This window comes from Mesoplodon mirus (assembly GCF_964341445.2).
Source record: "Mesoplodon mirus genome assembly, chromosome: 19".
In the NCBI taxonomy this organism is placed as follows: Eukaryota; Metazoa; Chordata; class Mammalia; order Artiodactyla; family Ziphiidae; genus Mesoplodon; species Mesoplodon mirus.
Window position 1 is genome coordinate 7,119,855 of NC_138995.1, and position 23,793 is coordinate 7,143,647.

Here is a 23,793-nt window from a genome sequence, read left to right on the forward strand (position 1 = left end):
AGTCTGAGGCTGAGAGAGGTTAAGTCAAGGAGCTAGTAAGAGCCAGAGCTGGAGTTGGGACCCAGGTGTAGCTGGATCCTGAGTCCCCGACCACCGTGCCACTCTGAGAGGCACACCTGAGTGCTTTCTCTGCCTTGATCGATGCTGCTGCTTCCTGCTGAAACGAACAAGAAGCCCTGTAAATTGGAGGGCTGAGCCCAGGGGCAGTTCCAGACTGGCTGCAGCTGGGCGTCTGGATGACATCTGCCTGGAAAGCCGGGTCCTGGAGAGACAGGCAATTTGTTTGAAAAAGGGGGAAGAGCATGGCACTCTGCCCCCTAAGTGCCCACTGGAGGCGGTCTCCCTGCAGTCATTACTGCTTCCAAGGAAACAGCAGAAACTCGGGCACAGTGTCCTGCTCATCGTCTCTGGAGCATCGCCTGGTTGTCTGGGCAACCATGCATCTGGCTGGTGAGGAGATGTACTGGTCTTGGTGCCAGGCTTGCAGCTGGGTACCACATCCTACCTGGCTCTTAGGGCCTGCTGCAACCTTGGCAAAACCCAATCATCCCGTGGATCTGACTGACTGCACTGAGAAAATTCTATGTGGCTGTTTTCCTCACTGAGCTCTGGCTCCTTGGGGACAGGGATCATGCCTTGTCTGTTTCTTTACTGTTCTGTGTGGTGGCTGGAACCGCTGAGGGCACATGGAAAGTGCTCTCAGTATTTGTCAAAGGGAGGAGAATAAGAATCAGAAATAATGGTTGGGCTTCCCTGGTGGCACAGTGGTTAAGAATCCGCCTGCCAATGAAGGTGACACGGGTTCGAGCCCTGGTCTGGGAAGATCCCACGTGCTGCGGAGCAACTAAGCCCGTGTGCCACAACTCCTGAGCCTGCACTCTAGAGCCCGCGAGCCACAACTACTGACCCCGCGAGCCACAACTACTGAGCCCGCGCACCTAGAGCCCGTGCTCCACAGCAAGAGAAGCCACCGCAGTGAGAAGCTCGCGCACCAAAGAGAAGCCCTGCAACAAAGAGCAGCCCCCGCTCGCCACAACTAGAGAAAGCCCGTGTGCAGCAACAAAGACCCAACACAGCCAAAAATAAATAAATTTTAAAAATGACACCTGTTCTTTAAAAAAAGAAAGAAAGAAAGAACGGCCAAGATGTAGGAAATGCTTCCACTGTTGTCAGCTACTACACCGAATCCTTTCACCCTCCCAGCCCACGGCAAACGCAGGAACTTCCTGCAGGGGGAGCTTGTTAAAAGGCAGATTCTAACTCGGTAGAGCTGGATAGGGCCTGGGAGTCTGCACTTTCCAGTAGCTTCCAGATAAGAGAGATGCTCCTGAACCCAGCCCCAGGTGCCTCGTCTGCACCTCCCTAGGAGGCATGCTTGCTCTGTCCCCGTGATACAGAGAAGGGGGCAGTGAGGGAGTGATACCTTGCCTGCGGTCACACAGCTGGTGTTGTGAGCTACGTCCCCCAAAATGGTATGTCCAAGTCCTATAACCCCTGGTATCTGTGGACGTGACCTCATTTGGAAATAGGTCTTTACAGATGCCAACAAGTGAAGGTGAGGTCATGCTGGATTAGGGTGGGCCCTTATAAAAAGGCCAGGGGAAGACACACACAGACACAGGGAGAGAAGCTAGGTGAAGGTGGAAGCAGAGACTGAAGCAACGCCTCTACCAGCCAAGGGATGCCAAGGAGTGTAGCAGCCACCAGAAGCTGCAAGAGGCAGGGAGGGAACCTCACTTAGAGTCTGTGGAGGGAGCATGGCCCTGCCAACACCTTGATTTTGGACCTCTGGCCCCAGAACTGTGAGCGGTTACATTTCTGTTGTTTTCAGCCACCCAGTTTGTGGTACTTTGTTATGGGAAACTCACACAGCTGGTGGGCAGCAAAGCAAGGCAGACCCCAGGGAGCCTGGCTCCTGGTCACCCTGCTGGTCCGCTTCAGCCCTTCCAGCTGACTCTTCCCATCCTTTTATTTTATGGAGGTGGCAGCTGGGGCCCCTGCTCTCAGCGGCTTCTCCCAGCTTACCCTCGGCTTGCAATCGGTTAGGTCTTCTCTTGCTGGGGAAGACCTGACCTCCTGTCTCCTTCTTGCTCCCTCGGGGTTGGAAAAGCTGGCGTCCACGCTTGACGCCTGCCTCCAGCCCATCACCCGAGCGCAGAAGCCCCTGGTCCTGTGCTACCTGGGCGCCTGCACCGTCACTAATGTCACAAGGAGCCGCCTGGACACCCAGAGAAGCTGCAGAGGGAATTCCCAGGAGGATTCAGGAGGCCATCAGCACAGGGCTGCCTTAGGGTCCTCGGCAAAGAGTCAGGAGGTGGGCTCTGGCTCAGAGCAAACAAAGCCCACTTTCCTTTTTTTTTTTTTTTTTTAATTGAAGTATAGTTGATTTAGAATGTTTCAGTTGTATAGCAAAGTGATTCAGTTATATATATATATATATATTTCCAGATTCTTTTCCATTATAGGTTATTACAAGATATTGAACATAATAGTTCCCTGTGCTATACAGTAGGTCCTTGTTTATTTATTTTTTATATAGTAGTGTGTATATGTTAATCCCAAATTCCCAATTTATCCTCCCCATCCCTTTCCCTGTGGTAACCATGTCTGTGACTCTCTTTCTGTTTTGTAAATAAGTTTATTTGTATCTCTTTTTTTAAGGTTCCACATATAAGTAATATCATATGATATCTGTCTTTCCCTGTATGACATACTTCACTTACTATGATGATCTCTAGGTCCATCTATGTTGCTGCAAGTGACATTATTTCATTCGTTTTTATGGCTGAGTGATATCCCACTGTATATATGTATCACATCTTCTTTATCCATTCCTCTGCCAATGGACGCTGAGGTTGCTTCCTTGTCTCGGCTGTTGTAAACAGTGCTTCTATGAACATTGGGGTGCGTGTAGTTTTTCGAATTAGAGTTTTCGTCTTTTCCGGATATGCCCTGGAGTGGGATCGCTGGATCATTGGTGGTTCTATTTTTAGTTTTTTGAGGAACCCCCATGCTGTTCTCCATACGGGCTGTGCCAATTTACGTTTCCACCAAGAGTGTAGGAAGGCTGCCTTTTCTCCACACCCTCTCCGGCATTTCTCTTTCCTTTTATGAGGGTTACACATCTGCCAATGGTTGGCAACCCCCATTACGCCAGCTGACAGCCCAGGGTTTCCTACCGCTGGGCACTGAGCTAAACTCATCCCAGAACAACTGTTTCAGGGTTCTCCATCCTGGCTACGCATAAGAACCATTTGGGAGGCTTAACAACATTCCAATAACAGAGTCCAACCCCAGGCCAATCTCATCCGGCGGCTGCTGTGGGCAGGGTGGAGCCGAGGCATCTGGTTCTTTGGGCGCTGGTATATTTTAAAGTATATCTGAACACCAATGGGCACAACAACATTATTCACAACTGCCAAAAGGTGGAGGCAACTCAAGTGTCCATTGACAGATGAATGGATAAGCAAATGTTGGCTATGGATGCAATGGATTATTCAGCCATGAAAAGGAAGGGAATTCTGACACCTGCTACAACATGGATGAACCTTGAGCACGTTATGCAAGTGAAATAAGCCAGTCACAAAAAGACAAACACTGTAGGTTCCGTTCACAGGAGGGTATACCTAGAGTCGTCAGATTCATAGAGACAGAAAGTAGACAGAACGTAGAATGTGGGTTGCCAGGAGCTGGGGGAGGGGGAAAGGGGAGTTCGTGTTTAACAGGGGCAGAGTTTCAGTTTTGCAAGATGAAAAAGTTCCAGAGAAGGATGGTGGAGGTGGCTGTACAGTGTGAATGTACTTAACGCCACAGAACTGAACGCTTAAATCTCCAGGTGACTTGAGCCTGCAGCTAGAGGTCAGCCCTGGTGGTCCAGTCTAAGGTGGCAGATGTGACCCCTGCACACTGTACAGACGCGAGACCCCAAGAGTAACCTGCTCCGGGTCAAAGCGGCTGTCTGAACCAGGACCCCTCCTCAGGGTCACCTCACTGTCCCGAGTCACGGTCAATGAAGAGACCGTGAGCTGCATACATAGGTACAGCCCTGGACCTGCTCTCAGCCTCTGGAAATGCTCTCCTGTCTCCACATGGCCTAACCCCAGGGGCTGGGGAACGGGCAGTGCCCAGGGCGGGGCTGCACGCACCTTCCGGCCTGGTCACAGCCCTCTAGGGAGGCTGGGGGCTCCCCAGTCCTGCTCAGCACACCCGGCGCTACATCCTCACTGCCTTTGCTCACATGCCTTCCACCCCTGTCAACTCCTGGGGTGCTCAGAGGCTCAGTCACGACCCTGCTATGGTCCTCAGGTGTGTGCAGAGTGGCACACCTCTGCATTCGGACTTCTGCTGCTAATAAGCTGTGCAGCCTCAGGCAAATCATATCACCTCTCTGAACCTTAGTTTCCTCATCTGTAAAATGGGGATAATAGTCGCGCCTGCCTCTTGCAGCTGTTGACAAGATTAAATGTGATATTTCATGCTGAATCGTATAGATGCTCAATAAATGGTAGCTACTCAGTCAGCAGGACATCGATTAAAGACAGTTAACTGCTGAGAAAAAATAAAGACGACTAGAAACCCCTAAATGCCCATCGATAGGGAAATGCCTGAACACACTATAGCCACATGCAGTATCACACCAGACAGCAGTTAAAAGGAACAAAGGCAAGCCAACAGACCTGCCACGGATTCCACCCCCACGAACTGTGTTAAGTGTAGAAGCAAACACACACACACATGTATGTATATATTTACATGCCCACGCTGTACATATATGGGTGGGGAGGGGAGGACCATAGAGGGGGCTGAGGAAGAGCTTCAGCTTTATCTGAAATGTTTCAAACTGTTGCAGGAAGCCATAGCCGTGTATTATACATTTAATTTAAAAGAAATAAAATTCCCAGGATTACTTCCCTTTTTTTTTTTTGCAGTCCGCAGGCCTCTCACTGTTGCGGCCTCTGCCGTTGCGGAGCACAGTCTCCAGACGCGCAGGCTCAGCGGCCATGGCTCACGGGCCCAGCCGCTCCGCGACATGTGGGATCTTCCCAGACCGGGGCACGAACCCGTGTCCCCTGCATCGGCAGGCGGACTCTCAACCACTGCGCCACCAGGGAAGCCCCGGATTACTTCGTTTTTGAAATGATACGTGTTCACTGGAAAACCAGAATAGTACAGAACCGTGTCCAGGAAGGGAGTAATAAAGCACACAAGAGCTCGAAGTGTGGGCTCACCGCCTGCACATCTGTATGCTGGTGACCATCGCTCCACGGAATCTCTTTCTGTGCACGTGCGTACCCCTGCCATAAAAGTGTACATAAATTTAGCCCATATTGTATGTGTTGGCTTTTTTGTTTTTAATTTATTTATTTTTGGCTGCGTCGGGTCTTTGTTGCTGCGTGCGGGCTTTCTCTAGTTGTGGCGAGCGGGGGCTACTCTTCGTTGTGGTGCACAGGCTTCTCATTGTAGTGGCTTCTCCTGTTGCAGAGCACAGGCTCTGGCACGCGGGCTCCAGTAGTTGTGGCACGTGGGCTCAGTAGTTGTGGCTCGCGGATTATAGAGCACAGGCTCAGCAGTTGTGGCACGTGGGCTTAGTTGCTCCGCGGCATGTGGGATCTTCCCGGACCAGGGCTCGAACCCGTGTCCCCTGCATTGGCAGGCGGATTCTTAACCACTGCGCCACCAGGGCAGTCCCTGTTGGCTTGTTTTTTTAACCTCACCTCTGCCTCCCCTGCATCTCCCCCATCCCAGAATCCATGCTAAAAACAAACCATATGGTTGGCAAACATTTTCTGTAAAAGGGTCAGGTAATAAATATTACAGGCTTTTCTGGCCACATTCTGCTGTTGTAGCACAAATGGGTGGGGCTGGGTCCCCCCAAACCTCTTATTTACAAAACCAGGCAGTGAGCCCGATAGTCTGTCAACCCCCGTACATATCAATTCAGATATTCCTCCACGGCCATACGTTAATCAAATGCAAATATATAGAGAGATTTTCTTTGGTCCTTAGCTTTTGTTTTACGAAAAGGGCATCACATCATACGTGGATCTCTGCATCTTGCTTTTTCTCTCTTAACACCTGGAAGTGGCCCCATGTCAATCAGTATAGATTTTCCCATGCTGTGTGTTTTTATAAGCCACCTCAAATATCACCGGGCAAAGGTAGCATACACGTTTAGAAAATGAAAAATCAAGCCAACAGGAGTCCTCTCGCCTGACCTCAGCCTTCTGTGCAAATCCTCTGGGAGGTCCTTCTGGCAGCAGCCATCGGGTGCTGTGACCGCCATACATCAGTGACCGGGAGCATCCCTGACCAGACAGCCGGGTCCCTTACCAGGCACTCTGCGTCAAAGAGCTCTTCTCCAGGGGCCACTGCCTGCCCTGAGGCGGCCCCCTTGGTCCAACACGTACTTCCACGGTTCCCGAGATCAAAGCCACTCCCCCCACCCCAGGCTCTCATATACCCAGAAACGTGTCCTGATTCTCCTTAATTGTAAACTCGACCGAAGGTGTGGGTGAGACCCCACCTTTAACAGAATGTTTAAGAAGATCCTATTATTTTCCTGTAATGATTTTGCCAATGACATTAGTGGTGCTGGGAACCCGGTGCAGAACTGAACCACATCCTGAAGAGCACAGTGGGGGCCACTTGTTAATCAATAGCAGGAAAGGCTCTTCTCTGAGGAAACAACCCCCGCCCCCCCCCGATTGCTAGCAACTCACCAAATAAATTAAAAAATGCAAATAAGGTACCAGAGGCTGCTTTTCCTCCGCCCTGTGGGAGAGGCCGGCCCCAAGCGAGCTTGGCTGCGCTGAAGGGCAGAGGACAGCACAGGGCTGTTGCCTTTGGGTCCATAAAGGGAAACCTCTACCCCAAATAAGGAGTTCTCCCGCTTGGCTTCAGACGGTAGCATCTCAACAGGGGCCTCCGCTGTTTATTTGACTAACAACTTTATCTAGTGCTCGCAGCACTTCAAAGGCATCCTATCCGTTCATCCCTTTGTGTGGGAAGCCTCTAGTCCTTGTCGGGCTGCCGCCTCTGGGCTGGAGCCATGGCTCCTGCCAAAAGCGGCCTTAATTTATGAGCACCCTGGAAAAGGGTCCAGTTCCCTAATTAATTCATCCGCAGTGGATCGTCAATGGGCGTGCCCAGGCAGGCAATGAGGGTGCGCTTGAATCAGCGTGGGGCGTACTCCTGCCTTCCCGATCGGGGGTCTTGTGGGGAGGCAGGATGCACCAGGGGCTGTTCCTTCCTTGCTGAAGAAGGCCCCTCAGGCAGGCCCAGGGCATGGTCAAGACAGAGTCCAGGGGTGGGACCTGGGAGACATTCACAGCGGTCAAGTCTGAGTTGCCCGCAGAAGTGGAGGAGAGGCTGGCAGAGCAATCCAAGAGGCCTCCCTGCTTGATCGCAAGCCGAGAGGGACCCAGCAACGGGGCCTAAGGGACACAGAGGAGGCTCAGGCCCGGGTCTGAATTCTGGCTCAGATACAGGGGGAAGTTATTTACTCTGAGAGTCAGTTTTCTGGTCTGCAAAATGGGGACACAATCCTACCTCCCAGGGACTCTGTATAGACTAAAATAGGGCAGCAGATGAAATGGCTGGAAAACAGTCAGCACTCAATAAACGTCTGCTGCTCTTTCCCCTTTCTTCGTTTTTTAAAACTTTTATTTATTTGTTTGTTTATTTCTTTTTTGGCTGCATTGGGTCTTAGTTGCGGTATGCGGGGTCTTTCACTGCGGCGCGCGGGCTCTTCATTGTGGTGCACGAGCTCCTCTAGTTGTGGCGTGCGGGTTTTCTCTCTCTAGTTGTGGCGCACGGGCTCCAGGGCACGTGGGCTCTGAAGTTTGTGGCACGAGGGCTCTCTAGTTGAGGCGTGCGGGCTTAGTTGCCCCGTGGCATGTGGGATCTTAGTTTCCCGACCAGGGATCGAACCCACGTCCCCCCTCATTGGAAGTTGAATTCTTTACCACTGGACCACCAGGGAAGTCCCATCTTTCCCCTTTCTTCAAGCTACTGCCGTGGCTCTCCGACTGTGCTGTGTATCAGAATCACTTGGAGGGCATGGAACACACACCTTGCTACACTCTCCTCCCCCACTTTCCAGCTTACAAGACAGAAGATCTGCATTCCTAGTAAGTTTCCAGGCTGCGTTGAGGCTGCTGGTCTGGGAACTCCACTTTGAGAACCACCGAGCTACAGTTCAGGACCCCTGGGGTCCGTTGTGACGGAGAGGCCTCGGAGGAAATAAAGACCATCCCTGATGCAAAGTTCAACGCAGATGCCGACAAAGCCTTCGAGAGTCAACAGATGCCAACGGTCTGCTCCAGTCTGCCACCTTCGGCCACTGTTGAGCTGGTCCTTGATCTCCTGGGGGAGCTTTTCAGGGTCCACGCACTCTCGGACGTCTGTTCCAGCCCAGAGGGCAGATGCGGCCCACTCTGCCAAAGGGTCTTATCCACGCATCTGCTTGGTCCCCACTGCTTCTCTAGCTCCCACCCGGACACAAACCACCGTGGCCTCCTGCCGCCAAGGTCAGCAGGCTCCATGCGGGTGGCTTTAGCACCCTGGACAGGGGCGGGCTCTCTGTCCATTTCAGAGCCTTCTGCAAAACCATCCTTGGGGTCTCAGAGGGACAAGGGCCATGGGACTTCTGCCCTTGTCTCCTGATCAATTAGCCTCTCTCCCAAACCCCTTTCCATCCAGAGAGTTGGCTGCCCGCTGGGTATTTTCTGATTGCAGGGAGAGGTGAGGACCTAATCCCTCTGTGGGGACAGGCACTGCTCTTTTCGGAGGCTCTGTTTGGCCTCGTCTCTGAGCCAACAGGCGGGCAGGAGCCTTGGAGGCAAACCCAGAACGGCAGGCCACCCTCCCCTCCGAGGCCGGCCCCGCCCCCGCATGGCCCCCCGAGAGCTGCCCAGCATGCCTGGCTCGGGGGGCTTGCTGTCCACCACCCAGCTGCGGAAGGGACCTGCAGACTCCTGTAGAACAGAAGGTCTTCCTGGTCAAGAGATGGCCTCCCATTTATGTTTTAAAGACTTATTTGAAGAAAGAGAAAGGAAGAAAAAAAAATTTTGCCTTAAAGGGCAGAAAACAAGTTCACCCGCAAAACGTTTACGTGGAAAACTTGCTTGTGTGGTGCGGTGACTCATCAGCTCCGTCAAAGGGTGCGTGGGATGACACGCTGAAGCCCTGGTCCCCCTCCTCGTCTGGGAAAGAAAAACAGCCCACAAATGCTCTTCTTTCCTGGCTGTTTGGAGGGTCAGCTGTCCCTCCTGAGGCCCAGGGAAGGCCGTCATGCAGCGGGCACTGGGGTGTCTGATGTCTCCAAGCCCGGTGCTGGGGCAGCAGGGGGCAGGGAAAGGCCTGGGGTCCCAGGGACGTGGTGCAAACCCAACTCCCCTGCTTCCTGCCCTGCGGCCCGGACAGGTCATTCCACCTGGGGCCCCTGGGCTCCATGTTCTTGATCTTTGGAGTGGGATGGTTAAAGGGATCCAAAGGGGTGATGATTAGGTACAAGGTGCCTCTCACTGCCTCTGGCCGGTGGACGGCGGGCACTCAGCAACGCCTGTCCTTTCTCGCAGAAACTCAGCTTCTCAACAGTACAAACTGAAAGATCTAAAGTCCCACCGGGCTTGACCCTTGTCTGAATGAAATACTACAAAACCATAAAAAGAAATGAAGTAGATCTGAATGTGCTGTATGAGCTCGTGTACGAGCTCAACCACGATACGTAATTAAAGGGTAAAGGACCAAGGAACACCCAGTGTGGATAATAAAACCTGTGTGGTGTTTTAAAAGGAATTTTCATAAAACCTTCTGAAGGGCCCCATGAGACTAACAGGACTGCCTTTGGGAAAATGGAGTTGAGGCAGGAGGGACTATGCATTTTACACCCTTCTATAGTTTTTAGAATTACCGAGAACGTGCATAACTCATTGGTCTTAGACGCTAACAGCGGATATCTGGGGAGTGAGGGACTGGCTGGAAAAGGGGGCAGGAGGGAACTGTCCTGGGTGACAGGAACCTGGATGGTGGTGATTCAGGTGACTACAACAGTCAAAACTCACCAGACCCAACAGAAAAATGTGTGCATTTTGTTATGTCGCAATTATAGCCCCATTTTTTTTTAAAACTTACAAAGTGTTACCAGAGGTTTATGGACAGTGGGAAATTTTTTTAGTTTTCTTTGTCCTTTTCACTATTAAAAGAAAATCTTTATAAATGCAATTTTAAATGTCTCACCTTAGTACTCTTGTATACCACTGGTAGGTGTATAAATTGGTTTGGACCACTTTGGAAAACTGTTGCGCAGCCTCCACCAAAGGGGACCCTCTGCTTGCCCTACGGCCCGTGCTCAAAAGGCTGTAAACATACGTTTACCAAGAGACATGTTTATAATGGTTCTATTCATAATAGCCCCAACCTGGAAGTATCTGTCCATTAACAGAATGAACAAATTAAGAGTCTATATTCATTTAGCAGAATGTTATGGAGCAAAGCAAATGAATAAATTACCGCTACACAGGATATTATATATTGCATAGATAAATCTTATAAACATAATTTTGAGCCACAGGAGCCAGGCACAGAAGAGTTCAGCCTGTACGATTCCATTTAGATGAAGTTCAGGTTCGTGCGAGACTAATCCATGCTGCTGGAAGGCAGGAGAGTGGTTTCCTGTGCTGGGGGGGGCGGTGGTTGGCAGGGACTGGAGGGCCTGGGGGGGGGCGGGGGGGTGCCAGGGAGGTGGTCATGCTCTGTGTCTTGATCTGTGTGGTTACACAGGCTGATTCTGTGAGACTCTGTGAGAATTCATCCAGCAGTACTCTTTTGATCAATGCACTTTTCTACATGTATGTTATCCCTTAATGAAAAGCTTACTTAAAAAACAGACCAAAGGACTTCCCTGGTGGCACAGTGGTTAAGAATCCACCTGCCAATGCAGAGGACACGGGTTTGAGCCCTGGTCCGGGAAGATCCCACATGCCGCGGAGCAGCTAAGCCCATGTGCCACAACTACTGAGTCTGTGCTCCAGAGCCCGCGAGCCACAACTACTGAGCCCACGTGCCACAACTACTGAAGCCCGTGCGCCTAGAGCCCACGCACCGCAACGAAGAGTAGCCCCCGCTCGCTGCAACTAGAGAAAGCCCGCGCGCAGCAATGAAGACTCAATGCAGCCAAAAATAAATAAATAAATGTATCAAAACAATAACAACAAAACAGACCAAAGTGCCCCATGTCTATTCCAAAGAGAGATCTGGTTGGGGAAAGTGGAGACAACTGCAAGGGCTTAACGCCCATCTGGGGCTTCCCAGCCTCTGTGGGCTCAGACATGGGGCTACACCAACCACACCCGCAACCTCTCCAGGCCTGAGGTGGCGCCTCCTCCCACCAGAATAAGGGGGTTGGGCTCCGAGACCCACCACCCCGGGTTCAAATCCCAGCTCTGCCTGGTTCTAGCTATGGACAAGCCCCTTTACCCTCTCAGCTCCTCCTTCAAGATGGGCCTGACTTTGAGAAGACTGCAAGGGAGCACACATCAGAGCCCCCAGCACAGCTCCTGAGGCCTGTAGGTGCCTAGTAAGTGTCTTCTCCGTTTACTGTAAAGAAAGCCCACGAGAGCGTGAGCTCTCCTCCCCAGGCCGTCCTGCCCTCTGCCACTTGTTGGTTTCAATCCCTGAAGCTTTCCTTGTTATTGGTTACAGGGTCCCCGATGACCCACCGAGGGCCGTGCGCTGTGGCTGGGAGTCGCTGGAGACTGGACTGTGGTCCTGCCCGGGGGACTGGCAGCCAGGGCCCCATGGCCGCCCTTGAGTTCCGTTGACCACAGGTGCAGCAGAAGTGGCCTGGCTGGACTCACCTCTGTGAGGGCCTCTGCTCTCTGGGGCTTGGCTCTGCCACCAGCTGCACCTCCCGCTGAGGGCCCCCCCAGAAGTCCTGGACTGTGATGGGCCCCCTGCCTCGTGGGGAGAGCCCCTCCTTTCACAGTTCTCTGTGGAATCCCTCTGATCCCTCATAGGAAGTCACAAAGCCCTCTTTGACCAAGTGCCAGAAATTAATCTGGATGGAATTCCTGCCTTTCGACCTGGAGGAAGCAGACCTGCGGCCGGGCCTGTAAAAGGACCGAGGGCACCTCCTGCCCTCCTTGCCCTGCTTCCCTGATTTACCTTCCTGCTCAGAGGCAGGACGGCTGACACGCATGACCTTCCCAGGCAGTGGAGAACAGGAAGCTCAGCGAAGGCTCCCGTGAAAAAGCCCCAAGGAGGCACAGGCCAGAACTGACAGGACTGGACGTGGATTCCCAGTACTACTCAAATTCCACAGGTCCAGGAGGTCACTATAGCGGGTGTGGTGGGAAGCTTTCACTCCCTCTGTCAACTCAGGTTGACCAGCAGGTACCATGTGGAGAAGAGTTCTGCCTCAGGGGGAAAAGAGTTCAGCGATTGATTAGTGATGCCTGTCATGGGGCTCACTGGGGGTTGGTGGCACGCGTGCTATGCATGTGCCCCCTTCCTTCTAGAGCCCTGTCCTTTGGAACCTTTCTACACAAAGAGAAAGAGGCCTTGATCGCTAAAGAAGAATCATTAACATTGATCCAATACTTATTCGCATGGCAGGTGCCATTCTAAGTTCTTTATTGCTACTGACCCATTTAACTCTCACAGGAACCTAATAAGCTTGGTCTTATCATGACCCCCACTTTATTCAGGAGGAAAAAGAAGCCCACAGAGGAAAGCAGCTAGTCCAGGGTCACAGAGCCCGTGGGCGGTAGAGCCAGGATTTGAACCCAGGCAGTGTGGCCCAGAGCTCTCCCCCTAGGCATTACAGAAATTTTTCTTTGGGGAGCAAATTGGCAGTATGCGGAAAGAGTCACACACACACAAATACCCCTGCTCTCTGCCTGGTAACCACTGTTCTGGAAACCTGCCCTAAAAAGTAGTTCAAAAGAAGCAAAAGCTTGGCTATAGGTGACAGTCATGACTGCATCATCTATAACTGAGAAAAACGGTAACAGTGCAAATGGCCAAAAGCAGGTCCTTTGGCCAATTATGCCACGACCTCTCTACAGACGTGATGGACATATGCTGAAACGTTTAAGCTGCAGCGTTCATGCTGGCAGGACCGTCTGCGCACCTGGCCACAGCTGCCAAAAGGTCCGTGCAAAGGTGGATGAAAGCTGGAAGGGCATTTGCAGGAGTAAAATCTGCCCTCAGGTGGGGACTGGCCAGAGCAGAGCGGTCTCTGCCCTCGAACGTGGTTGTAAAGGCGTTTTCATGATCGTGGTAAAAGGGCAGAGAAAGAGGGGAGCGGGGCAGGAGGGATGGGCTGTGTGGAAATGACAGGAGGTGAAACAGGGGTCACTGTCTTCCCTCTAGACACTGAGAGCCCAGCAGGAGCCACGTGGGAGCGTGTGGCCCAGAGCCAAGGGGGGCCAGGAGCAAGGCTAGGTCAGGTAACACAGCCTCGATGCTCCAATCTGGGGACACGGGTGACATAGTGTGTTTGGGCAGATGTGTAAGTGGCTGGTCCTGACCTTGACCTTCCGGGGCCCAGGCCCAGGTTGTCTGCCGTGTGCCATGCGCCATGCAAGGCGGGCAGGGCGCTCGGCCCTTCCCACAAGAAGCAGGGGCTTGCCAAGTCAGAGGTTAATTCACATAATCCTCACGGGGACGTCTGTGAGACTCAGAGAAAAAATGTAAAGCTCTCATGAAATGCTTCACGAGACAAAAATACCACAGCCCCCGACACGCAAGGCACGAGGACAGACAGGCGATGGGGATGGTCAGGAGCGCAAGCCCACAGGTGTGAGGGAGGAACTGTCCGGTGCGTATGCGTGTCTGCGTATGTGTGCGCACACACACGTGTGCGGTGGAAGCCACGTTCCCAGCGGTTACGATCCCAGGTTCTGGAATCAAACTTGTGTTCAGACCCCAGCTCTGTCACTTAATAGGTGCGGGCCCTTGAGCAAGCAGTTCACCTCTCGGCCTCTGTCTCCACATCTGTGAAATGGGGAAGCAGGAGGACGCGTCCCCTCCTCAGGGTTGCGGGGATTCAGCGGGGTGGCGAGCGAGGTGCTGGCATCTGCTCAGCACAGGAGGAGCAGCCCATGGAGGGTGCTGAGGCCACCGGCCGCCATGTGCTGAGGCGGGGCTGGATTTAGGCTCGGGCGCGTGTGCTAGGGGATGCGTGCTCGGGGGATCTGCAGTGGGCAGAGCGGGGGAGTCCAGGGGCCGCGGCTGTGGGACCAGAAGTGGCTCTTCCCCCGGGAGTCAAGGCCTCGGACTCCTGTGCCCAAGAGGGAGAGGGAGGAGGGGCCAGGAGGAAGGTCAGAGTGGAGGGTGACAGCAAGCCCTGGAGGGCCCCACCCTTCCCCTGCGCAGCTTCCCCTCAGGGGAGGGGCATCAGCTCAAGGGCTGTCTGTCCCCTCTGACCCAGCTGCCCCCAGGAATCTCAGCGCCAGCGGGGCCTCTCTCCCTGCACGGGACTGGGGGTGATGGTCCAGCCTTCCCAAAAGGGCGACCCGATGGGAGAGAGAAGCCAGGCTCCCAGCCCCACGCCCTGCACCCCCGGTTCCTCGCCTATGCACCGGGGACCCTGGTTGGGGCTCAGTCCAGGGCCCGATGTGGAAGCTAGACTGTGACACCATTGGGAGCGGCCGCCCTTGGCAATGGCCGTCCCCTCATCCATGAGACGGGGTAGCAAAGACCTTGCGGAACCACTACTGCAGGCCTGGTGGTAGGAGCGCCCCATGGCCTGCGCCAGGCAGGGCCCTCCGAGGACAGACTGCCCACCCCCTCAGATCTTACAGACATGCCGCGGGGGCACTGCAGGGGCTGGGTGCCCACTCCCACCCGCTGGCTGCTCTGATAAGGGCGCATGGGATGATGGTCCCACAGCCCTGGGAGGGCAGCCCTTCTTCACGCTGACCCAGTGGGCGAGGTGCTAGTTAGCAACTTCCCCATTTCACAGAGGAGAAAACTGAGGCCCAAATAAACACACCCCACACCCAATGCACCCATAACACAGTCACCCCCTCGCGCTCACACACACACACACACACACAGACCCCACGTTCTTCTCCACCCTCCTACTCTCTACAGAGGATGGGGTGACCACATCGCTGTGGCCGCCCCAGGGGCTTGGGAAACCCTGCCTGGGGACTCGGGGAGAGGGCGGCAGCGTGGCCAGGGCAGCAGGCCAGAGAGGATGCGAACCTGGGCTGGGATTTTCCCAGAGCCAAGTGCGTTCCTCTGCCTGGCAGCCTTGCGACAGGAAAACAGGCGGCTTCTGGTCTCACACAGTCTGCTCCCCGCCCCGGCTCTCGGTCGGCCCCCGGGGCTGTAGCTGGTGACCCAGCTTCCCCCAGGGAGAAAATCATCTTGGTTTTCAAGACTTCTGTGCAAGGGCCGAGGAACCCCTCTCAGGAAGGGAGAAGGCGTTTTTCAGAGCTGGAGGCACCAGAAGCGCCGGCTACACAAAGCGGGCGCTTTTTGGTACCTGGCTTTTTCGGGGCTCCTTCGGGGGCACCTTATGCACGTGTCTCTTCCCAGCCAGGTACTCAGGGTCTGTGGTCCAGGCCCTTGGGCGCCCAGACGGGCCTGTCCTCACAGCTGTGAGCACCTGGGCCTCTCGGCTTGAACCTAGAAACAGGCCAGCCTCCTGACAGCGTTATAAGCACACACTGGACCCTCACAGCCTGCAGCACACTCTGGCTCTGTCACACAAACCAGGCCTGTCCCCTCCTGGCCTCGTACACCCACACAGCCCTGTCCCCTCACAGCCTGACACACACGGGCAGGCCTGTCTCCCCAGGACGTGGCTTCCAAGGTGCATCTGAGTCAGAAATGAGGCCTCATTAACTCAGTACAACTGTTTATGCCTCCATCCCCCCAGGAACTGGCCTCAGGGGCCAAGCCACCCAAACCAAACAGGCCTGGCCTCCCCAGAGAGCCCCGAGGACAGCGCGCCCTGCTCCAGGGCATCCTGGGAGGGGCTGACGCTGCGGTCCCACCCCCTTCCTGTCGTCCTCCGGGTCCCGGGCCTTCCCTGCACCTCCCTGACCAGTGCTGCCCAAGGGCAGGAGTCCAGGAGGGAGGGCAGAGATACCCGGAGAGAGGGAGAGGTAGGGAGAGGGGCCCGGGGGCCAGGATGTTGGGGGTCAAACCCCTGTCCCCCCTCTGGGGGCCTTGGGACCTTGGACAAGTGACTCCGATTCCCTCACATGCAAACGTCAACAACAGACCATTCAGTGAGCTGAGATGACGCACAAAATACAGAGCCCAGCGCGGAGGGAATGCTCCCGACGCGCTGTGACGGCCTGTGGACGCACAGAGCTGAGCTGAGGCCACGAGAGCAGCGGGACCCCCAGGGTGCAGACAGGCATCAAGAGCATCACACAGGTGTGTTACTCAGACTCTGCCCTGTTCCACATCACAACTTGAGGTAGATTCTAGAGCGGTGCTTCTCAAGTTTTTTTTTCCATTATCATTCCCCTAAGGAGCCTTGTAAGATATCCGCCCCCGGCCCCCCACCAATTTGCCCTGATCCCTTTGAAACTAAATTCTAGACAATAAGATTTTGTTGAGCAGGTTGAACTAGGAAGGCCACACACCACTGGAATAACTTAAGGGGGTCAAAATACCAATTTTGACCCCCTTGGAGGCAATATCACACCTGTGGAGAATGCCCTGGAGGTGTCAGTATAACTGGATAAAACTTCGATAAAGCAACAGGAACGCAGCATTTTAAGAGCTAACATTGTTTACAAATAGAAAAAGTATTCTCTGTGTGCGCTGCAGCTACAACAGGGACGTACACGTTGGTATAGGAGAAAAAGTGATAAACACAACATTTAGAAAATTTAAAAACTCAAGCTGAGGTTGTGGGATTTCTAAAGTCCTTAATTTTGATGTTCTATGGATTCCCCCCCCTTTTAGTTAAAGATAGAAAAAAGAAAAGGAAAGAAAAAGAAAACCCCCAAATGGTTGGTGGTAAATACAGAGGAGAGAGTAGCTGTATCAGGCAGGAGAAGCAGGACACATCCCGAGTGGGCTGAAAAGGCCAAAGCTCAGGATCAGGCACAGCTGGATCAAGCAGGAGAAAGGGCAGCTCCACAAATCTGTACTGAAATCCACTGTGTGACTATGGGCAAGTAACTAGACCTCTCTGAGCCTTGTCATTTGCTGAATGACAATGAACAGGAAAGCCCCTGGCCGTGCCTTGTATATTGTAGGTACTCAGTAACCACATATGGATCAATAAACACTTGCTAGAATCTATGCGGACCCCAAGATGAGTCACCTATAGAACCAGGATTCGAATCTGGGTCTCAACACAACAGCAGGCAGTACGTCAAAAACACCTTATGTTCCTTTGCCATTTTACAAGGAAGGAGAGCACGCCTCCCTCCAATCTCATCAAAACCGAGTGGCAAAGAGCCACAGAAATGAAATCAGGTTGCTGATACTGAAATATCACTGCCACCTGGTGGCAGCGTACCTAAATTATGGGGGGGTGGGCTGTCCAAAGGGAAAAACTGCCAGCATCTTACACATGCCTAAGACACAAGCAAATATCGAAACAGTGAGAACAAAGGTCACCATCCATCACCTGGCAAAAGGGCCACTCACTGCTGAGCATTTGTTGAGTCCTTGATATCCTGATCTGAGTTTCCTGGATGCTTGCTTTCTTTTCTTTTTAAAAATTCAACTGATTAGATTTAACAACCATACACAAACCAAACACCACCAAAATTGAGTGCAGATATCCAGGTCTTTATGAGAACTGCTAGAAGCCCAGGGATCCCCAGTTCTGTACTTGCTCAATCAACTGTCTGAACCCCACATGCAATCCTTGACGTCTGAATTTGAACATTTCAAGCCTGTCACTCTTAAATCATCCTTCTGGCTGTCACTGTCTCCCGAAATTTGGCTTTCTAGGCCCACCATCTTAGTCATCCCTTGTAGCTGCATAATATCCACACATTTCACAAGCACTGCCTTTTAGGTGTTCCCAGAGATTCCAGAAAATGGTTGAAGAAAATGTGGACCAGGGCAAGGAGGAAAGCAGAGCTCTGTGAAATCCACTAAAGACTACCTCTTCCTTGACACTGATCTCGGCCACCTTTTCAAAGAGGCATTTCCCCAACCTGTCAAGGAGGCGGTATGTCTCCAAGTACTTCCTGCCCCACCCTGAGCTAAGAAAAAGCAAAGCAATCACTTACTGAGGACTCACAAGGAAAACACGCATGAACAACAGAAGAGGGAAGCCTCTAAGTAACCCCTGTCCGTGGCAGTGAAGTGGCCTCTTCCTGCAGGACCACCACTGCACCATGCCTCTATTCCTCTCTCCCTCTCAACTGCTCTGGTATTTACCTCCCAGGTGGCCCCTGGCAGGTCCTGATGTATGTCCTGCCTGTCCCGGGACACACCTGGCCGCAGACAGCCAGGCCTTAGGGACGATGTCCCTGCAGAAATCAAGCTCTCAGCAGCACCTGCAGACTCTGAGCAGGCATGTGCCACTTGCCTGCTTAGCTGTCACCCGGGGCCTTCTGCCTGCGACCAGAAACCCCCAGGAACGGCAAAGACCTGGGCCTGAACACTGCCCCAGGCCCTTACCAGCTATGGGAGTTGGGCTCCGGTCTGGCCTCACCTTCCCTGCACAAAAAATGGGAGCAATGATAACAAGCCGCCTTACGAGGCTGCCGCAAGGGTGAAATAAGCGTGATGGGCCAGCCTCATGTTCCAGGCACACAGTAGGTGCTCAGTAAATGCCAGTCCTTTTCCTTTGCGGCCCCAACTTGGAGACTCGCGTTCAGCCTCTGAGATGGACACACTGGCCAAAGGAGAGGACCTGCAGCTGTCGGGGAAGGAGGGGCGTGGCCCGCTTTGGGACCAGGAATGTAATTTTCCGGGGTTGTATTTCTGTCCTCCGCCCAGCTGTGACGAGAGCCCCTCCAGAGGCACGAGAAGAATTCTAAGTGTCCCTTTGGTCATCCCAACACGGCACATGGTCTCAAACCCTGTCCAGGGCCAGCTGCTCATCCCCCACCGCGCTCCAGATTACAGTAAAGATGACAGCTCAGGACAGGCACCGGTCATCCTAGCCATACCCTGCTGGCTCTGCGAGCCCGCAGGCCTGTCACGCCTTGTTCTAAACTAAAAGGTCAGAAGGCAGGAGAGACAGGGGGGCAGGGCGCGAGGGTCCTGAGCCACGGAGCAGAACGTGGACCCCCCAGGGGCCTGGGAGGACCCTTCTCATAAATCTGGCCCCTGGGTCTTGAACATGACCAGTCGGGAACTAATTCACCGTGTTTATTAGAAGGCCGGGGACCATCCTATGCAGAGCTAGAAGTGGGAAATTAGGCCAAAGGAAGTGAAGCCTCTGGAAATACGGTTGGGCTTCTGCATCTCTGATAAATTTACCTCTGCTGGCTCCTTCGGAAGTTACTTTCAACCCATCGCCTTGAGCCCCTCAAGTGCTGCCTGCCCGAGCCCCTCAAATGAGGCCCTGTTCTGAGATCAAGCAGTTCTTTGATCCTTTCAGAAGCAGGCACCACACGATAAGGCTCCTGGGCAAAGTCAAGGGCCAACCGGGCAGGAGCACAGTTTCACCATCGCAAGGGGGAAAGGCATCAACCATCCAAGAGGGAGGTGGGGGGCTTCCACACAGTGGAGCCAAGCTCCTGGGCTGAGCCTCCTAGAAGGCAGGAGACCTCTGCCCTCACGTCTCTGGGTGGCAGACCAGCTCCTCCAACAAGCAAGCGAGTCAGGACTTACCTTCCACTGCAGAGAATGGAACCACTGGTCTCGCAGGTAGCTGTTGGCAGCCTACAATGAGAAGAACAGGACAGCAAGGTCAAGTCACTGGCTTGCATCATTTCAGAGCATTTTACAGGCCAGCATGAGAGCCCCAGCCTGCTCTGTCCTGCAGGCTCTGCCCTGTGACCCTGAAGAGCCTTCTGAGGCATGCACCAAGCTGAACCCCTTGTGTGTAAAACCAAACCGGAAGTGGTCACGTGGGGGACTTGTCTGAAATAGACATTGCTGCCACCGGGCGCTTACTCTGCTGGGTAGACACTGGTGGCTGGAAGAGCTTTAACTGTACACATATCGTCACTCATCCGGGATCAGAGAAGGGGCCAGGATGAGTGGGGAAGAGGCGTGTGGGGAGATGATGATGATAATGGAGCTGCCTGGGAGCTCCCCAAGCCCTGCTCAAGGCACCGGGCCTTTGTTATCCCCGTAATCTGTCAGCAGCCCTCACGACAGCCCTACGAGGTGGGCAACACTGCGTCTATTTCACAAAGGGAAAAACTGAGACCCTGAGCTCTCACGTCAACTGACCGCATTTAAACCCAGAGCCTGGCTTCCAAGCCTGCGGGTTTAACCACCGCACCTCCTGCCAACTGCAGAAAGCCGTGGTAGAGAGCACCCAGCCTTGACCTCGGACAGAACTACATTACAAAGCACCGTGCAGGGAGCCAGGCCTTCCTTGATCCACACCACACCAGTTCAGAGACTTGGGCCGCTCAGCCTCACGCCGCTCTCACCCCCAGTTCTAGCAGATTTGCTGATGGCAAAAGCAGTATTTACGGCACGTCTGACAGGCCCTAGACGGAGCACTAAGCCCCACGCGTGGGCTGGCTCATCCAGTCCTCGTAAGTCAGTGCTGGGAAGCTGGCACTGTCAGCATCGTTATCTCTATGGTACAGATGAGGAAACCGAGGCTCGGGAGGTTAAACTCTCCCACGGACTCACAGGCAGTCGGTGTGGGGCAGGGCCTGAACCGGTGGTCTGACTCATGCTGAAACCACAGCGTGATGGCGTTTCAAGTTTGCTGCTGGCCACCCCCAAGGCAGACATGCAGCGTCTGTTCCCTGCCTGACCCCACAGCTCCGTGTTTCAAGTCGCCGTGACCCTGATGGGCAAGGGGCTCTGACAAGGCCAGAGCCTCGCCCCAAGCAGGAATGCCCATCTTCTTTTCCTGAGCCACACAGGTGTACACGTGCACGCACACACAGCGTGTGCAACTTGGGGTCACCCTCATTCAAGGAGATCCAGGTCTTGCAGATTACCTCCCCCGACTCCCGCCAGATCATCGACGAAACATCAGCAGTTCGCCCAGGGCAGAGTCTCGGCAAATCTCTGGGCCGGAACAAATCAAGCAGTTCAGTGGCCTGTGCAGCCGGGAATCAGGCTCCCATGGGCAAAGCTCGGAGACTCATTCCAAACCCTGAACAGATCCACTCCAGCACCTGGAGGCAAGGTGTGTTTGTCTTTCTGCCCCGCGTGGGGAGCAGGCTGGGGGACACCGTCCATGGGATGCAGGAACGTCTGCAGCAGCTGAGTCTCCAGCAGACCCGGGTTCGAGCCCCCATCCTGCCATGGTCTAGCAGTGTGACCTGGAGCAAGTTCCCTGATGATGCAGAGCCCGTGACACCTGACAGGGGCAGCAGAGGCTGAAGCGGAGTCCACCACGGGGACCAGAAGCCCCCCCTCTGGAGGGTCCATGCCTGGGTCCCCTCCTGTCAGTGCTGGCCTAGCTGTGGTCTCATGACACTTCTTGTTCATTAGGGTGACAAAATACATCCCACACTCAGGAGCAGCGGTGCAAAGATACCAAGTGATGAGATAATCCATGTAAAATGCTTACTCAGCGCAGCGCCAGGCGTGGGCAAACACTACCAACAGGAGGGCTCCGGAAGCGGCATGGCCAGTGCTGTGCTGATACATGCGTAACAACAGGCTCTCCTGGATAAAGAGCCCCGGTCACGGTGTGTGTGGACTTCCGTGAATGAGGGCACTTGGCTGATTCCACGCTACCAGGGGCCGTCCCTGGCCCAGAGCTGAGAAGAGCTGACCCCGATCGGCTCTTGGGCGCTGGTACAAGCCAGTAGGAGCTGGCTGCAGGACGCTTCTGGTCCGCAACCGTTTGTCTGCTTTTTAACACACCGAGGTAGCCAGAGAGAGGGGAGGTGTGGTAGGTTGAATGAGGGGCTTCCAAAGACCGTCCGTGGGCCTCCCTGGTGGCGCAGTGGTTGAGAGTCCGCCTGCCGATGCAGGGGATACGGGTTCGTGCCCCGGTCTGGGAGGATCCCATATGCCGCGGAGCGGCTGGGCCCGTGAGCCATGGCCGCTGGGCCTGCGCATCCGGAGCCTGTGCTCCGCAACGGGAGAGGCCACAACAGTGAGAGGCCCGCATACCGCAAAAAGAAAAAAAAAAAAAAAGACCGTCCGTGTCCTCATACCCTGGGAATGTGTTACTTTAGGTGCAAAGGGACTTTGCAGATGTCATTAAGAACCCCGAGATGGGGAGATTATTCTGGATTCTCTGGGTGAGCCAATGTCATCACAAGGGTCTATATAATAGACAGGCAGGAGGTCAGGGAGTCAGAGAGGGAAGTAGAGGTTGGAATGATGTGGCCATGAGCCCAGGGATGCAGGCGGGCTCTAGAAGCTGGAAATGGCAAGGAAATGGACTCTCCCCTAGAGTTTCAGAAGGAACCAGCCCTGTGCATACCTTGATTTTAGCCCAGTGGGACCCATGTTGGATTTGGTCCTTCAGAATGGTCAGATAACAAATTTGTGTTGTTTTTGCGGTAAGTGTGTGGTACTCTGCCATGGTAGCAGTAGGAAATGAATACAGGGATGCAGCATGGCCAGGTTGGTTTGGTGCTGACATGGGTCATTGCATTGGTTCTGAGGGTCCGCAGGGGCCCAGGCAGGGCCCACAAGGTGTCACTGGCTGCACTGAAAGACCAAGTGAAGACAAAAAGGAAGAGAGAGGAGACAGCAGAGGAGAGGGACGTGGAGAAGGAACGGGGGAAGGAGACCCATGTTCTCCCTCTTCTGCGCCCACTGGCCAACCCACCATGCTGCCCTGCCAACACGAGTGACCCGTGTGTGACCCTTGTGTGACCATCACTGTACCCCCAGGGCCTGGGGCATGAGGTGCCCAAGAGAGACCTGCTGAAGGAATGAACACATGAACAAACGAGAGGCCTGTAAACTCCCTGAGGGCGGGGTCTCATTTCCAAATCCCTCACTCTGATTAGCATGGCCGGTAGTAACATCAGGGCTCGTTGCACAAGAACGAGTGAACACAAACAATGCAAGAAGCAGGAGGGCAATGGTAGTAAGTGGCGGATGGTGACTCCTTTCTCTGCCTTGGCAATCCAATCCAACGCAGACCAGTCTTCCCCACAACCAGGCCCAGCCCTTCCCATTCTGGGGCCTCTCCAGTGTGAGTCCCTGTTAAAGATCTTTTTTTTTTTTTTTGGCCATGCCACGTGGCTTGTGGGATCTCAGTTCCCCGACCAGGGATTGAACTCGGGCCATGGCAGTGAAAGCCCAGAACCCTAACCTAGGCCTAGGCCAGCAGGGGACTAAAGATCTTTAAATGGGCCTCCTGGCCCCTCCCTTGGCCATGTGTGAGCAGGTGATCTGACTGGGCAATCAGAAGCTCCTGCTGGGACTTCGGGTCTCGAGGAAGTGGTGTCAAGATGGCGGGTGGGGGGTGACAATTCCTTATGAAGCAAGGGCTGCGTCTTCCTTTAAAGATGGTTACTGGGCTGGGACACGGCGCCCCCACCAGCCTCGGCTCCAGTCTACTTTCTAAGCCTGCTCTCCAGGACCCCGCCAGTCCTTCTAGTATATTTCCCTTCCTGCTTGCGACAGCCTGAGTCCATCTCTGCTGCTTGCATCTTAGAGTCCTGACGGATCCCCACGGCCCCGCCGGATCCGTTTTTCCCTGCAGCTGTGTCTCCAGAAGGAGCCAGCCAGCTCCCAGAGACA

General features: G+C 54.0%; 1 protein-coding gene across 1 annotated transcript in view; it reads right to left on the minus strand.

Annotated features, from left to right (window-relative positions):
- Positions 1-23,793, minus strand: part of CMIP (c-Maf inducing protein) — a 240,195-nt gene that overhangs the window by 60,109 nt on the left and 156,293 nt on the right. The window contains exon 3 of the mRNA XM_082607275.1: positions 19,777-19,827. Coding sequence (XP_082463401.1) covers positions 19,777-19,827 — 51 coding nt within the window. The remainder of the gene's footprint in view (positions 1-19,776; positions 19,828-23,793) is intronic.